This window comes from Halictus rubicundus, chromosome 11 (genome assembly GCF_050948215.1).
Source record: "Halictus rubicundus isolate RS-2024b chromosome 11, iyHalRubi1_principal, whole genome shotgun sequence".
In the NCBI taxonomy this organism is placed as follows: Eukaryota; Metazoa; Arthropoda; class Insecta; order Hymenoptera; family Halictidae; genus Halictus; species Halictus rubicundus.
The window spans coordinates 4,723,675-4,740,720 of record NC_135159.1 but is presented as its reverse complement, the minus strand read 5'-3'; the positions used below and the strand labels follow the sequence as shown (position 1 = coordinate 4,740,720).

General features: G+C 39.4%; 2 protein-coding genes across 14 annotated transcripts in view; one reads left to right on the top strand and one right to left on the bottom strand.

The window, feature by feature from the left end:
- The window catches only part of LOC143358660 (dystrophin, isoforms A/C/F/G/H), a 930,016-nt gene that overhangs the window by 855,590 nt on the left and 57,380 nt on the right, over nt 1–17,046 (bottom strand). The window lies entirely within an intron of this gene.
- Nucleotides 7,253–11,910, top strand: LOC143358666 (protein preli-like). Of its 3 annotated transcripts, XM_076795988.1 has the most exons (4): nt 7,253–7,398; nt 8,983–9,278; nt 10,106–10,357; nt 11,591–11,910. In XM_076795988.1, exons 2-4 carry the CDS (start codon nt 9,057–9,059, stop codon nt 11,657–11,659), a joined length of 543 nt encoding a protein of 180 aa, XP_076652103.1. In that variant the 5' UTR covers nt 7,253–7,398; nt 8,983–9,056; the 3' UTR covers nt 11,660–11,910. The 3 variants fall into 3 exon arrangements, with proteins under 3 accessions (XP_076652103.1, XP_076652101.1, XP_076652102.1); XM_076795986.1 differs by lacking the exon at nt 11,591–11,910 and having other exon boundaries at nt 10,106–10,430; XM_076795987.1 differs by lacking the exons at nt 7,253–7,398; nt 11,591–11,910 and having other exon boundaries at nt 8,645–9,278; nt 10,106–10,430.

Genomic DNA, 17,046 nt, shown 5'->3' with positions numbered 1-17,046 from the left:
TCGCGATATATGTCAACAACACGGGTCTTCCCAGCGTCGTGTATCGTCCAGGAGACATACCCGAGCCGTGTTATGTTTACACGGTAGTGGGGATAATTTCGCGACGTTTATCATGCGAACCTTGGCGACATATATAGAGAAATCACTGCGTATGGCTTCGAAACGGATATAATTTTATATGAATGAATTTTTATGTACATACAGGGTGTGAAGAACCTACATTCAAGAACTTCTACATCTTCGGATCCATGAAGATTTAAAAAATAATATTGTCCTTGACCTTGAATTTCAAGGTGAAATTTTTTTATTGCACTTTGGTCTACGCGTCAATTAAGTTATCAAAAATTTTACCTTGAAATTCAAACATTTCTTTGGACTCTAAACAGTCGGGAACAAAATTGACAGCTTCTAAAAATTACTGACTTTTTTCAAATTCGACCATGCGACTTGAGTTTTTTTTTTAACATGCTAGGAGGATTAGTGCACTAGATGTTATGTGAGAAAAATAATTAAAAATTACCATTGGTCAAAATTCGCGAAGAGAGGTAACAATGTTTAACTTTTTTATCTGTGCCTACAATGAAAATTTAAAATATGTCTTTCTTAGATTCGCTAAGTAAGTTTTTCCAAGCCTGCTACGAATTGTGAATAATTAAAAATAGCAAAAATTGTGAGAAACTGCGGTTTAGATCAATCGTAAGCCCAAAATGCAAAGATTCCTAGATCTTTCATTATTTCAAATGAAATGTGCCGAACCCTTTGTAGACGTGTGAGAACCCTTAGAACGTGGCAGCAAATTTAGGCAGACGAAATACGTACATAAAAGATTTCCTGCGATGTCTCGGACAGTTAGGCGAAGAAATTGAGCTAGATAGATGAGCATAGAAAATTGAAGACCGCGATCGTGATCTAGAGCAACTTTTGACGGAGAAGTTTCGGAAGATCTCAACCGCAGACAAGGTTCCTAATTTCATTGAGCCCACTATCACCCGTTCGATGATAAAGCAGCCCCGTGGAACTCGGAAACCACAGTCTCATGCAAAAGCGGTCGCGTGCAAGTCAAATCAAAGTTCCCCCTGCGCCGGTGCTACCTCTTCAGGAAATATCCTTTTACATCCCGTAACTTGGTCCGGGAACTTCTCTCGGCGGACACGGGCGTTTCGAATTAATTACGTCGTTAGTTCGAACATTAACTCGAACGAGAAATACAGTTCGAGGAATATCGAGTGGTTTCCCTTGTGTGTCACGAAAGTATAATTAGAACTCTGTATTAACCCTGGACAGGGTGGCAAATATTGTGTACAGTGACTCCCACTCGTATTCGGACGCCTAAAGAGACGAGAAATTGTTTAACCCTTTGCACTCGAAGCCATTTCCAACTCCAAAACGAAGCATTTCTTCCGAACTAGAATATTCCCCTTCTATATATTTCTTTTTCACGTTGTACATACGAAAATGGGACAATCTACTCGTACAATACTGAAGTGTTTCGTAATTTATTAAATACAAACAAATTTAATAATGTAAAAAATATTTTGAATAATGATACAGCAATTTTTAGTGGCGCCTCGCAGTCGTCATTCGAGTGCTAAGGGTTAATATCGAATTATACGACTCGGATATTTTTTAAATGTTACAACTAGTTTACCATGTGACGTGCAAAAAAATTTTTGAAAAAATTGGTAGGAATTGCAGAGAAAATACTAAAATTCGTTTTTTACAACTGTCTATATGAGACTATACTGAAAATTTTGAAAAACTGTTTAGACTAAGTCTATTTAGACTAGTTTTTCACACGAATTCCTACTCCTAATGTGACTTTTGATCATAATCGAGTAATTTGATTAATTCGAGCTCGAGTTGCAGGAACAACGAGAAGCCTTCTGTATCGTCACATAGACATTACCGGGGGCCACGAGCTATAAAGGTTATTACAGTCATTGTTATAACAAGTATGAAAGAGGAGCTTGAAAGCCTGAAGTTAACGCAGTAACGTTATTAAATTTCTCTGACGATTTCGTCGACGTCTATGGCTAGCTGTTCCTGGTAACAAGAGAATGCTTTAACGCTGTAAAGGTCGCGGTTCTAAAATCGACATTCGCCTAACTGCACCACAGCAGAATATGTTTCTTAAGAAAAGAAAAAAAAAGGAAGTTACTACTATGATTTTAATTTAATTATAAAAGAAATGTGTGTGTTAGTAATAATGAGTTGATTTTCAACCTCTCGACCATAGAAACGGACTCGGTCCACAATAATTTTTCCCTATAGTCATTCATTTGCATCGTGTGCCTCTTCACACAGCCACTCGTTCGTCCATAAATAATTCCTTTAAACCTTGTTTCTAAAATAAAATAAATAATATAGAATCATTTTTATACCAATACTGCCACATATGAATTATAAACAAGGTGTTTAAATTACAGTGTTTACTCGATATATGTCCAAAACACGGGTCTAGCCACGGACATGTATCGGCCAGGAGATACTATTCTTTGATCCACGCCTAGTTCCACGGATAGTTCTGGGACATTTATCGGCTAGGCATTTGGGACATATATAGAGTAAACACTGTACTTCTATATCTACCTATTGCACTTTGAATGTATGTGCACATTTAGACATTCCCTTTTAGAAAGTGTGTATTACTTTTATTAAGTATTGTAACCACAATTTCACACTTATTATACATATTATTCTCTACCGAGATTTTCTAAATAAAAAAGGTAATAATAAGGTATACAATAATATCTTTAACACGTTGACTGCCATGTCACCCATATGTGAGTGACGGATTTGTTTTTCGAGGTTTTAAAATGAATTTTTACGTTAATATATTCATTGTACCAAACTTGATTAGGGTCTATAGAATGCAAAAAAGTTGGAGGACTACTCAATATCATACATTTAATTTTTTTCAATTTTTATTTCATTAAATAACTTACTTTGATTTTATGGAGTTTTTGAGGTTTCTAGTTTGGCAGCCAAAGTGTTAAGTATGTGTTTTGGTCACTATACTCAAGATACACTAACATCATTTAGAAAACTAAAATACTCAACGAAATAAGAATTACTCGCAGATACAGTGTTTACTCTATACATGTCCCAAATGCCTACCCGATAAAAGTCCCAGAACTATACCCCCTGCCGCGGAGTATACCCCATGAAGGGCTATGAACCAAGATTTCTAGAGCTTCGCTGTCCCTTTCTACGTTCGGCATGGATCAAAATAGTATCTCCTGGCCGATATATGTCCCTGGCTAGACCCGTGTTCTGGACAAATATCGAGTAAACGCGGTACATAGATCAAATTTACTTTTGAGCCAGTTTTGATCGAGACCCTGCCATCTGCACAAGCATCGCTTCATTTGAAGCGGAAAATTTAAAAGCGAGAAAGATGTAGGAAACTAGCAGCGAATGATAATTACGAATTAACAGCGGAATCGCGAAGAACTGGTCGAATTCGAACGTCAGCAAAGTAACGCCGCGAAGGATGTATCGGGTTTGCCGAGACGATACGTATTACAGTTCTATCGTAGTCCCGCAGCGAAAACAGTAATCAAACTTTGGTCGGTGAAGGCAAAGCCACCCCAACTGGAGGTAGGGCCGCGTTTAAGGGGTGTTCTTCCTTTCGCATCAGTAACTTCTGCTTACCCTTCCGCCAACGAAACCGGTTCGAATATATTCGTCCGTAGCACTACGCACGCGTACGGTAATTTGTTCGAACGTACACATACCGATACCATCGTCAACTTGATGTCCGGTCTTCAAGTTACGGCCAAGCTAAACTTTATCGCGCCAATCGCGTTCACCCTGCGACCACAACAAAGTTATCGCTACACCTGACAACCGGAGACCGTCTGTATTCGGTCATTGCAAAAATCTTGGTACGTTATGGTTTCGTATGACCCGTACAAAATTATGAGATGAGATTTCAAGAAGGAAAAAGGATTTGCAGTATTTTTGCAATATTTTCTTGACATGCAAGCAATCGAACAGTTTCAATGACACAAAGATAAGTCGAAATTATATTTCTTGTAGAACAAATTAGGTCGTCATTAGCTTTTTATGTTTTTATAATGAAGTATGTCTAACGTATTGCGGATCAGGAACTACGTTATTATCATGTAAAACAGCTAACAACTATTTTGCGTTCCATATTATTGCATATACCCTGGTTAACATAGAGAACAATGCAGCCAACGTTAAGTCAGTGTTCCTACTATAGTCATAACTACTACAGTGTTTACTCGATATATGACCAAAACACGGGTCTAGCCACGGACATATATCGGCCACGAGATTCTTTGATCCACGCGATCTTACACTCACGGGGTATACCCCACGGTAGTGGTTCTGGGACTTTCATCGACTAGACATTTGGGACATACACGAACACTGTATTTCGCGTCTTAATCATTCTAGTCAGTTGAAAATAATACGTCAGTAACTTTCAATTCTATAAATGTCGTTTCTGTTTTGCGTGCTATCTACTCATTTTTATTAAAAATGCATAAAATCCGCGATCCAGTGGTGTGCTCAAAATCGAGTTATTTTAAAATCATTGACACGTTGTGCATTTAATTTCCTATGAATATATTTAAATTATTGCAATATTGCTACACACTACACACGAAGTCAATGTAACCATGGAATAATTTGCGCAAAGCATCTGACGAATAAGTAACATTCAATTGTGAAACAAACATGCAAAACATCCTGTCCCAAGCGTCCCATAAACGGGACACTGTGCATCGCGAGCTATTTCATCCGTGCGAAGAGCTTAAATATAATAATTGTGGAATATACCACATCGTATACGCGCTTAAGTAGATACGTGTATATGGGTACGTATGTATTTCGTATAAACGCTTTCAGCACATTCGTGACACCACTTGTAGCGAAAATTCGACAGGATTTAGGACACGTTTAGGGAGATGAAAAATGATGATCGTCGTCGATCGAATAAAAAGAGTGTATCATGCCAACACCGCTTTCTCTCGTTCTCTCTCTTCGAGCATTGGATATAGTGTCGTGATATTGTTGTACCATTATGTTGTTTTAATTCTGTACGTTTTTTATTCATAAAATACACGTTTCATCTGCACCAGAAATATGCACGGAAAATATCCATAGGGTTTTGTTTGTCTTTCTTCAGCAATATACGTGGCTTGAGCTTACAAATTAAAAATTTTATTAAGATCACAATATTTACACTATGAGACAATAGAGATCTTTGTCTGGGCATTTTCTTCTATTCTTAAATCGAGAAAAGATATTTATAGAGCATATAGAAATACAGGGTGTTCGACTCTACAAGTGGGAGAAAATGTAAGGGGTGGTTCTCCAAGACAATATAAGATGAAAATGAAGAATAAAAAATTGCGATTTCGGTTTCATTTCTTAGTTATTATCAATTTAAAATCCGCCTGAAATGCGGCAACCCGGCCAACAGAGGTGTACGCTGCTTACGTCATAAAGGCGCGGCAGTCACGTATCAAAGGGGGTCTTCGCTCGCGCCCAATGGTTAGGCTTTGACGTCACACACTATAGCCAATAATAATTCGGCTAGGACCGAAAACGCGTGTGAAATGGCCCAATCGGACGGTTTACGACACGCCTAATTCTTGCCAGGTGACTTCTCGCGAGGCACGCGAAGTATCTGTCACTTGATACGTGACTGTCGCGCGCCCCTATAACGTACGCAGCGTACACCTCTGTTGGCCGGGTTGCCGCATTTCAGGCGGATTTTTAATCGATAATAACTAAAAAATGGAGCCGAAATCGCAATCTTTTTACTCTTCATTTTCGTCTTATATTGCCATGGCGAACCACCCCTTAAATTTCCTCCCACCTGTAATCGTTTACACCCTGTGTATGCTGTTAGGCGGGGGGCCTAACTCAAGAAAAGCCAATGTTATCGAGCACCGATGGCTTCGCCGACCGCGTGATGCATCGCCGTTTAGACAAACAAGGGAGAACGTACGCGACCGAACGAAATCTAACTTTCGCGAAGGTGAAGCCACCCCCAGGGCTGACCTCGGTAACGGCCCTTGCGGGGATCCCCGAGGCCTGGCATTAGTAAGCTGGCTGGTTCCCTATAGCATGCCCACTAACTGCTAGCCGGCCTTAATGGACCGTTTTACCCCCGACCAACCGAACGACCCACCACCGTCAGATTACAAGCCTGACCGCCGCGGCTACACTCGCTTAAACCACCCCTAACTCCCTCGCTGCCACTGTCTCTCCCATCCCGGAACCATCCTTTGCCTGCCTACTTGCCTGCCTGCCTGCCTGCCCTTCACCGCCCTCTTGACCATGGAGCCAGCTTGATTGTCGGTACAGTAATGAACGCGACTTAGACACCGGCGTAGAAACCTGACCTTCCCGGGTCTCTCTCTCTCTCTCTCTCTCTCTCTCTCTCTCTCTCTCTCTTCTTCGCCCGTAATTGTTACGGCTTCCTCACGGATACGCCGCGATGCAATCGTGTCTCTTATCTAGTTGCACCGAGACCACCGGCAAGATATTCGGATTAACGCGACGCAATCTCGCGTCCGCCAAGCAATTCGCACGTCTTCCAGTTCGACACCGGATCGCTTGAGATTATAAATATGCGTCCATCAGGAATTATTCAACAAATTTAACTCTTTGGGTACGCGCTGGGTGTCCCACGCAACTGGAACAGGCTGTATGTCCTGAACGGTTGGAAATAGAAGAAACTGTTATACAGTTGATTTCTCTATACATGTCGCCAAGGCCTCGATGATAAATGTCGCGGAATTATCCCCACTACCGCCGGGTATACCCTGTGAGGAGCCTCGGCCGCCGAGGAGTGTAAACATAACGGCTCAGGTATGTGTCCGATACACGACGCTGCCAAGACCCGTATTGTAGACATATATCGAGAATTCACTGTACAGGGTGTCCCAGAAAGAGTGTCGAAAAAAGGAAGGGATGATTACTGGGCTAGTTTGAAGCAACTTTTTCTTTTGCCAATTTGCGCTGAAATTCTTTGTTTTTTGAGTTATTAACGAAAATCGCGGACCAATCAGAGCTTCTCTCTGCATTGTACCAATTATGATACTGTGTTCGTGTTCTTAATATTATTATTCTTGTTATCGTTGTTATTACAGCTATATAATATATGGTATATATTGTAGATATAATACTACAGTACGTAAGCGCAAATATATTTTTTTAGTAATTATTAATAAAAGTTAATTAATACCGTGCTGTAGAACATTCGGATGAATGAAGTTGCCAAGAACAGATTACTGGAGGAATACTCGTTCGGTTTCAACAAAAGAGAAGCGCGAGCGAAAAATCTCGAAATCCACGGAAATGGGCCACGGCGTTGAGCACTCAAGAACAATGCTGAATTGGAAGTGACATTGAGAGGTAATGCCGTTATTAATTAAAAATCTTCCTAGGCTTGATACGCAACGAAACAGAGAATTCGTAGATATCGATATTAACGAATACTTAGTCTCAGTAATAACGGTTGCAGGTTATCCGTAATATTGCAAGTTTGAGTTTAGTTGTTTTGTCATTGACGAACGCCCAGCTCCGTAAAAAGACAAAAAAGATTACGATTTAACTGTAACAAATTGAATATTTCTCTTCTTGAGGTAAAACTATTTATTATTTCATTTGAACAATGTAATTGAACTCGGATATTATTCAAATAAAATGTCATATCTAAAAATAATTTATTTCATTTAAACGTCATTGGAAAATAAATTTTTTATCTTATTTGTACGATACAAATAATAAAGCATTTAAAATAATTCGTAATTTGAAACGATTGTTTATCTTATTAGGACCTTGAATAAGTTCTCGCTGTTTCTTTTACAAAATAAAAGCTTTTACCCAATGTCTTTGCTTCTGGATCACTCCTAGAACTTTTAAACGTTATGAAACAGTTGACTCATCTACTTGTAATGTTTTTTCAAGTTCTACAAGCGTCCGACATCGGTCTTGATCGAGTAATTCCTCCAACTTTTCGTCTTCAAATTTTTTCGGTGCGCCAGGACGTTCTTTATCCTCAAGTTCAAAATCATTATTTTTGAAGCGTCGAAACCAGTCTCTGCATGTCGTATCCGACAAATCATTGTCCCCATAAGTCTCAACAAGAATTCTATGTGCTTCAGCTGCAGATTTCTTTTGAATAAAGTAGTGCAATAAAATTCCCCGCAAATACACTTTATTTGGCACAAAAGTAGACATTTTCAGAACTAAGAAAAAATTACTTTGTTTACACTAAAGTGAACTACCATACACTGAAATTTAAGGTTAGATACACTACTGCCTTGCATGTGTGTTACCATTCGAAATTCCACGAACGGGGTACTGCTACTGCCATTTTTGAAGAAACAGCGAGAACTTATTCAAGGTGCTAATATTTCGAATGACATGTCTCAATCTATCATACCCATCTCATTAAAATTCTTGCTAAAAAGGTGTGTGCAGATTACATGCAGAAAATGTTTATTTTCCTCAAAGATCTACAGCGTAGTTATCAGACCTACTGAACGTGCTAAAATCTTCACTTCACTGACTTTGCCGACGTTAGAAGGTGCTACAAACGGATAAACTACTACCGATAAACAATGCCACCAGACCATGCAAACGAATGATTATTCCACGGGTAAAACTGATGATCATTGTCCACGAGCAGAGTGATACTGGGGTATTTAAAATCGCGGGGGTGTTGTTGTCATTGAGGTTACCTTAATGAGGAGGAGGGGAGGGGGGAGATGATCCATTGTCGACGAAGCACCTGACGATTCACTAATGAATTGCAAGAATAAGGGCGGATGAAAGGGACGCCGGAATAAGGGGTGTGCGTGTCTGTGTCTGTGCGAGTGTGAATGAGCGAGTAATGCGTCAGTAACTCAATAGATTCGTATGAATAGCATTGGATCGGGACAAAAACGCAGCGGGATGAGAAATCTCGCATGATCGTAGTTACGTAATTTTCAGCAGCGTCGAGTGATTCGATACAACCGGGATAGAGGCGCGAGAGACGAGGACGAAGGATCGTGGGCTTCCGGTCGATGAAGGAGAGCGCGGAGGTAACGATCCTTCCATACTCCTGGTTCACAGTGTGCCGAGGGTTCTTCGAACGTTACCCGAATCCGTATGCTTCTCACGTATTGTCGGAGGATACGGTGCATCGAGAAATTAAGGATGGTAAATTCTTAAGTAAAAGAATTTTCAGCAAGACCGCCACGACCTCGCTGCCCGACTGGCTCAGGAAGATCGTAAAGAAGCCTCAGGTACGCCTTTCCGTTACAATAAACATCCTTTTCAAGTTACTGGACGGTAGATTGAATACATACATCGGCTGGTTTTTAATCCCTCGTCAAAGGTCTCTACCGTAACTGTAACAATTTTATCCCCACCACACTGGGGGGTCCCTCTTGAACCCTCTTGGATCAGTGAGAATCGCACTAATGCAAGCCGAGCATAAGATCGCAACTTTTCTAATTTTATTTCTCTGAAACTTCCTCCATTGTATTCCTTCCGTTTTTCTAATTAAAATGACACCAAACACGATATAGTTACGACCACAATTGCTCGTGTAACAAGCGAAGTGAAGAATGCGTGTTTCTCTGCCATAAATGTCAAGACCACCTTAATCTCTCGTTTCACGAGTAGTTATGGTCGTAATTATATCGTGTTTCGTATCATTTTAATCAGAAAAACTAAACGGATACGATGGTAAAAGTTTCATTGAGGAAAAACCAAAAATAAGGAATATTAATTTTTTAATTTAAAACGCTGAGCTGGCACGAGTCCTTTGATGTTTGCCGAACGCCCGGACCTCAGTCCCTCTTTCTCTTTCGATCACTATCCTTCTCTACGTTCGGTACACTACAAAGATAGTACCTCTGCTAGAACTGTCACTTGGCAGACCCGACAATGCGACAGTTACGGAGAGACTGGTGTAAATGAATATTTCCGTGTATGGAACGTTGTTTCATTGGGTGCAATTTAATCTTCGGCTTGTAAGCGAAGGATCAGTGAAGTTTTCTCATTTGGGTGCTGTAATAATTAATTCAGGTGCTCTAATAATTAATTCAGGTTTTCTAACAATGACCAGGTGCTGATACTCGAAGAGGCGATCATTGATCTCTGCGCGAAACGGTTGATGTCGTTAACGAGGAACCTCGATCACAAAAAGCTGGTGGTCGCCTCGGAAACGACCGAATACATACCCAGTTACTACGATCCGAATAAAACGATGATGATGCGGCGTACCACCATTCGATCGCCCCTAAACGGTCTCACGGGTCGTATGATAGAAAGAGTTTGTCACGTCGGCGCGATCAGAAACGCGAAGAAAGCGTTACAGGTGAGAGGGATAAGAAGTTCAGCGCTCGAACTATTTTATCGCGACCATTTCTCGCAACTTCTAGCCTCCTAAAAGTCCAAATGGGACTGATAACATGCGCAGAGAAGGTATTCCAGCAGACTTGATTTTTATCGTCATTTGGCAATACCATTTGTTATAACATTGAATAGGAACTTTAATAATTTCGAATTTTTTGTCAAACATCGAAAACGAACAACGAAATATTTTTATATTTAGGTGATTACCCATAAAATTATCGGTATTATCATTTTAATAATTGTTTCATTGTTGTTGACCTTTTGCAAAATTATAGCAATTGCATTACACTTCCAGTGCTTCACTTGAAAATTATAAACCTAAAAGCACCACAGAACTTTTAGCATGGCCTAATATGAGTGAAAATAGGATGGCAGACATGGACCTTTAAAGGTCAAAACAAATATATGAATTAGATCGGTCAATAAGACCGAGTACGCTTGGGTCAATAAATTTTTCAGTGAAAATCAAATTATGAATTCAGATAACTTGTTTCGAACAATAGGTATTTTTAAAATGCACTGCAACAAAAGTAAATTCCTTTTATGTATTTTAAGAATCTTTTTTTTTTTTGTTTTACATAAGAACTAACTAAGAAATAATGGTTGATATGGAAGCTAGTTTACAAAATTTGGTATATTTTCTATGTTATTGACTTTACAATGAAATTTACAAATCATATCTTAAAGATTAAGATGTAACTATTTTCAGTCAAAACTAATTGTCAAAGTTTATTCTGCTTTTTCTGTACGTGTGAAACTCTTTAAATCAGTTTCTTTCTTAATTACCAAAACCTAGCAAGGAAGCAAATGTTTCTGATACTTGTGTTAAAGTCTATTACAAATTTGAAAATTTTAACAAAATGATAATTTTATACTTAATTCCGTTCAATTCTGTGTTGTAAATGATCACTTCCTGACTACTTCTTCCTAGTTTATTGAATGCCTATGATGGTACTCAAACTAATGGTGGTCAAACAAATTTTGTATATTAGTATCACAGAATGAGTATCGTAGAACAATAATAAAACTATGCAATACAGGAATTTCTTTCGCTAATACTTATGAATTAATTTTTGACAACGTAGTTTTTGCAGAATATTTCGATTACAAAACTGAATATTCATATTTTATATAATTTATGATCCCTAAATAAAAAATATTCTTCTCTGGTTATTAATAATTTTTTATGTTTTAGGGATTTTTACACGTTCTTGCTCAAGACAATGGAAGATCATCAGGAAGAAAAACTATCGCCATCGGTTAATTTTATAATACAACTTTATCTAATTTATTCCCTACTACATTTACTAGTTTTTTTGATTGATTATTTTTGATGGAGGGGTAAATTCTAGTCTGTCCTAACTTCGTCGCGCTGTAACGCGTGCGTGTACATTTTATATTGTTTTGTGACCATTTTGTTCATAACATTAATGTATTCTTATTTGTATACTACCGATCTCAGAAGTAATATACTTATTCAAAATTGATGAAGGAGAACACTAGTCATTAATTGTTTATACATATACCGGGTGGAATCACCCTTTTCAAGGAAATACAACGTTTCTGGGATACTCTGTATAAAATTGCCAAGTAGCGTGGACAAATTTATGAGAATAAAAATTGCTTAAAAACATGCTATCCCTACGAACACGTCAACAAGACAAAAATGAAAATTTTGCATTCATTGATTTCTATTAGCAAAGAGGACTTTCCACATTTATAAATCACACATTGTGAAATGCAAATTTTTCCTTTATTCGAAAACATTCCTCTATTTCTCAATATATTTGATTGTTTGCAACATTTATTCTCATACATAATTCCATCGCTATATGACAGATCGTCTGGCCAGCACAATATCTTACGCCTCGCATCGCATTTGCAACAAATGCACGCAACGCAGAGTTTATTGAATCGCAATAGAATAATATTTGATCTCTTTGTCCATTTTGGAGCCAGTCTTATACGGTATCGACCGTTAGCGTAGTTGCTTTCGTGGAATATATGTCACGGTGATCGTAAAATCGGAGCAGTTGCTCGAAAGAATATTAAACCTTTTCGCAGCGTGTACCGGTTCACATTGAAGTCGAACTTCCGCCGGCGAACAGAATCGAATGTACCTTTGCGAAACGAGGCGGAAGCGAATGTAAGAGGACTTGCGAGAGAGCTTTCTAAACCAACATGCCCCAATCGGTTGATGTCAAGAGAATCTTATGCACTTCATCTCGTCGTAGACACGAAATTGTATTTCGACGTTCGATCGAATCATCTTTCCTCTGTGAATACGGAATATCGTCGCAAAACAGAGCGACGTGAGACAGTGCGAGACTCCGCATAAAATGCGAGTGCATTTACAGAGAAAGATACGGGGTGTCCCAAAATTGACGTGCTTCCTGGAACGGGGTGATTCCTGAGGTCATTTAAAATAACCTTTTCCTTCGCGAAATTGTTCTCCGTAGCTTCGTTGAGGAGTTATTAACAAAAAACACGGACCAATCAGAGCGCGGATAAGCATGGCGTTGATATTGGCCGAGCCGGGGTCAATACTCCTTAACGAAAGCCGCACAGAACATTTTCGAAAAGGAAAAAGTTATTTTAAATGATCTCAGGAATCACCTCTTTCAAGGAAGTACATTTTTCGGACAACCTGTATAACAAAAAGAAGAAAGGGAGAGAGAGAGACTGATAAAAGCAAAGAGAGAAATCGAGATAAAAGTTGTTTCATGAACATTTTCATTTTGAAGAATGTAAACGAGTCGAGGTAGTTGTAAACGAGCTACAGCTTCCCCAAGAACTTCGATTCTGTTCTTTTAACCCAATAAGCGTCCTCATCTTTCAGCACTGCGATGGTTCTCCAGTTCGCCCCGACCTAATCGTGTTCTTCCTGCTTTAAAATCTTCTCGGCCAACGGTATCTCTTATTTCCTCAAAGATTTCTCGGGCAAATATTTCACTTCGTTCGTGAAAAATTTCTCGGGTAACTTCAGAAATATAACAAAGCTTGATAACTAGACTGTACTCCTTTTCCCTGCATTTATGAAAGTATACAAGTCTTCGAAAATTTGAGAAACGCAAAAATTCAATGAAATTTGATAGCTTTATCATTCTAAAATTAATGAAACTAATATTTACAAAAGTAATTTATTTTTGTAGCTTCAAATTCTTCTATAATAATGTAAATTTTCTCCTCCAATATTATGTCTTCTTGCATGGGGCGAATTTACTTGAAAAGAAGAGACAACATTCGATACAATTTGTTTATATTATACTTCGTTGTTGGGATAACGAAGAAGCTAGCATGTATTTTATAACTCTCCGTTTCCACTTAAATAAAGATATTAATAGCTATCCACGCATTTTACTGTATGTTTTATAAAATTTTTATGAGAGCAACATTTATACAGGGTGTGAGAAAAGTAACGATCCTCCGTTCTACGGGTGAATGTACAGCTCTAGGTCGATGGACTTTGCAAAAGAAACTCGCTGCAAAATTGCTAAAAAAGGAAAAAGAAAATTGTCAAAAAAAAATTTGACATCAACTCTTTCTACTCGTGGAGAATAGGAAAAGTTCGAAACTTTGGCTCATAATTTTTCTGCAAAATTTTACAGCGGGAAAAAACTTGCCCTGGTTTACATGATACAGCTCCCTTAAATCGAAATTACATTGCAATAATTTCTAATTGTATTTCAATTGTGAGAACGACTTATATTTTAATTTAATCGAATGAGATGCCTGATTTACGAATTACGTTGCAATTTAACCCTTAGCACTCGAATGGCAACTGTAAGGCGCCACTAAAAATTGCTGTATCATTATTCAAAATATTTTTTACATTACTAAATTTGTTTGTATTTAATAAATTACTAAACATTTCGATATTGTATGAGTAAATTACATCATTTTTGTATGTATAACATGAAAAAAATATATATATAGGGGGGAAATATTCTAGGTCGGAAGAAATGATTGGTTTTGGAGTTAAAATAGCTTCGAGTGCAAAGGGTTAATTGAACGAACAAGCTGAATTACGAAGAGCAAAATAATTGAATAAAGTACAATCGAATTACTTTATAATCATAATTCATGAAGTGATTCAGTTGTAATTTTAGAAAAGTCTGGATGGTGAATGCTACGTGGCTCGAGAGCAACTTTTATGAATCGTTGATCCAGTTCCCCGTTTTCCGTCGCTCGTCGATGCTTAATCCGAATCAATAAAAGCGTCACGTATCGACGCCAGCCGACGGAAGTGAAGAATGACGACTGTCGTGGATTTACGTCGGGAAATAAGACGAAGAGGCACTTCGTCCGGGATCTAATAAGAGCCAGCTTAGCCGTGAAATTTTATTGTACTACGAAAAAGCTTCCAACGGCGATGGGTCGCGGGTGGTGGCTCTCGCCCCTCGCATACGTTACTGCTACGCGTGAATGCTCGTAGAACGCACGTGTGGGTGGTGCGTAATATGGGACAGCAGTCTACAACCACTGGATACCGATGTCGTGGAGGGCGAATCACTAGGGGTGGACGGATGAGCGAAATAATGGTTTTTTGGGAGGTCGTGGGCCGGGGTTGGCAGAACCATTCGAGGTGTGAAGTAGATGTCTTTCAGTGCTTAAATAATATTGGGTCGTTGCAAAAGTCTTGATACGATATTTTCGGTTTATCTTTAGTTTGCTCTTTATTACGAAAAATATTGAAATCAGTCGATTAAGTAAAGAAGAAAAATGTTTCACCCTCAAACTGAAGGTCAAGCACATTTTTGCACGGACTTTCTTTTGCAAACCTACACCGATCCAGAGGCGTAAAATCACGCCACGATCGGTTTTACACTTATTTCAATACAACCTGTACAATTGTGAGCTGTATATATTTTGTGCTACGTTTTGTCCAGTTTGCCTACTACAAAATTCACGTTTTGATAGGTGACTATCGTGGACTGAATATTGAGCACATTATACATACAGGCATACAAAAAACTACTAATGACATGGAAAATGTGTTTTTATAAATTTTCAGAAAACTTCCAAAAATGTGAGATATGCTATTTTTTGGAGTGTACCCGATAGACAATTTTGAGGCACGTTTCTTTCACCGAATCCCACCGTTCCTCTAATCCGACGTTACGAGTATGGTGATTTCTCTATATATGTCGCCAAGGCTTTGATGATAAACGTCGCGGAATTATCCCCACTACCGTGTAAACATAACACGGCTCGGGTACGTCTCCTGCACGATACACGACGCTGGCAAGACCCGTGTAGTTGACATATATCGAGAAATCACTGTATTGTTTTTGCAACGCCTTATACCCGAACGGCACTCACGAGGAACCCGGACCAATTGTGCATCTCGGACGCAAGAAACTCTAGGATTCGGGACTAGATGAAGATGCGGTCCCCTCGGTTAGGGGATTTTCGTTCGATAGTAAAAGCTCGCCGCGCCGTTGAGAAATAATGGAGGGTCAGCTGCGCGGGGCGGGTGTCATTACCAGTCGCGGCATAAAAAGCTGTCTCTGGTACAACAGAGCCGGAGAGCGCAATTACCGAAGCGTCATACAGCGCGGTCCTCGTGTCACAACAATCCAATATTTCTCATCGGGGACGAAAATTTTATCCGTTTTTTATAGTCGCCGCCGAGAGAACACGACGGGGATCGTAAACACCGGCCCTCTCCCTCCTGGCGGAGTTGATTTCCACAGGAACGGCCGGCGAACAGGTAGTCGAAAAGGGAACAGAAAACAAACAAACAAACAAACAAAACACTGAACAACGCTGAAAAATTGCGAGATCAAAGAGAGGAAAAGAGAAGGCAGCACAACGGCGTTCGCAGAGACCGGTGTATCGCAGCCGATTGAAATTTAACCTGTCGCCGGGCGATATTTTATACGCCGAGACCCAGACAGGCTAAATGACAAATGCATGAAGAGATACCGGACGCATCTTTCCCGTCGATCATGCACTCTGAACGTAGACGGCTTCCTACTGCGAAGAAGTTTTGCACGCTTCTCCTTAATTTACTCGATCTTTCTTCTTTTCTTTGCGTTTCTTTTTTAGAAAAGAAGTGGGGGAACGCCTGTGTTGCTAGATTAGGCACAAAACCTGACCACAGTAACATGAAAGCCTTAATGAGCTCTCTCGCTAACGAGGAACCAGTTCGTTCGGGCGAGCATCAGCTCCATCCGCAAGCTGCGAAAGCTAGTTAAAATCAGCTTTTCTCGGGATCGACGTAATTCATCGTTAACGTGATCACCGCTCGCAGCATAAATATACATTATGTACAGGTGTAAGACCTTTTGAGGGATCATTTCCGAGGTGATTTGAAGTGACTTTTTCCTTGGAAAAAATTGACACTTTATACAAAATGGGACGGGTGGTACACGGTCTGTTACAGCAGTACAGGGTGTATAAGAATTATATGTCACGACCACCTTAGCGTGATTCTACTTCTCTGGATCTGTGGAGATCTGTTAAAACAATGCACCGCAAAATTGGCCTTGACCTTGAAAATCAAGGTCAGAGTCGAAAAATTTTTTTATTGCATCGTATAGTACTCACTCAAATTTTTCGTACCTTGATTTTGAAGGTCAAGGTCAACTTTGCTGTGTACTTTTTAACAGATCTCGTAGAATCACGCTATGGAGGTCGTGACAAATA

Excerpts from the sequence above, each read along its gene's own strand:
- LOC143358666 (XM_076795986.1), top strand. The coding sequence starts at position 9,057 with ATGAAGGAGAGCGCGGAGGTAACGATCCTTCCATACTCCTGGTTCACA. Across the intron at positions 9,279-10,105 it reads AGATCGTAAAGAAGCCTCAG|GTGCTGATACTCGAAGAGGC; the intron begins GTACGCCTTTCC and ends AACAATGACCAG.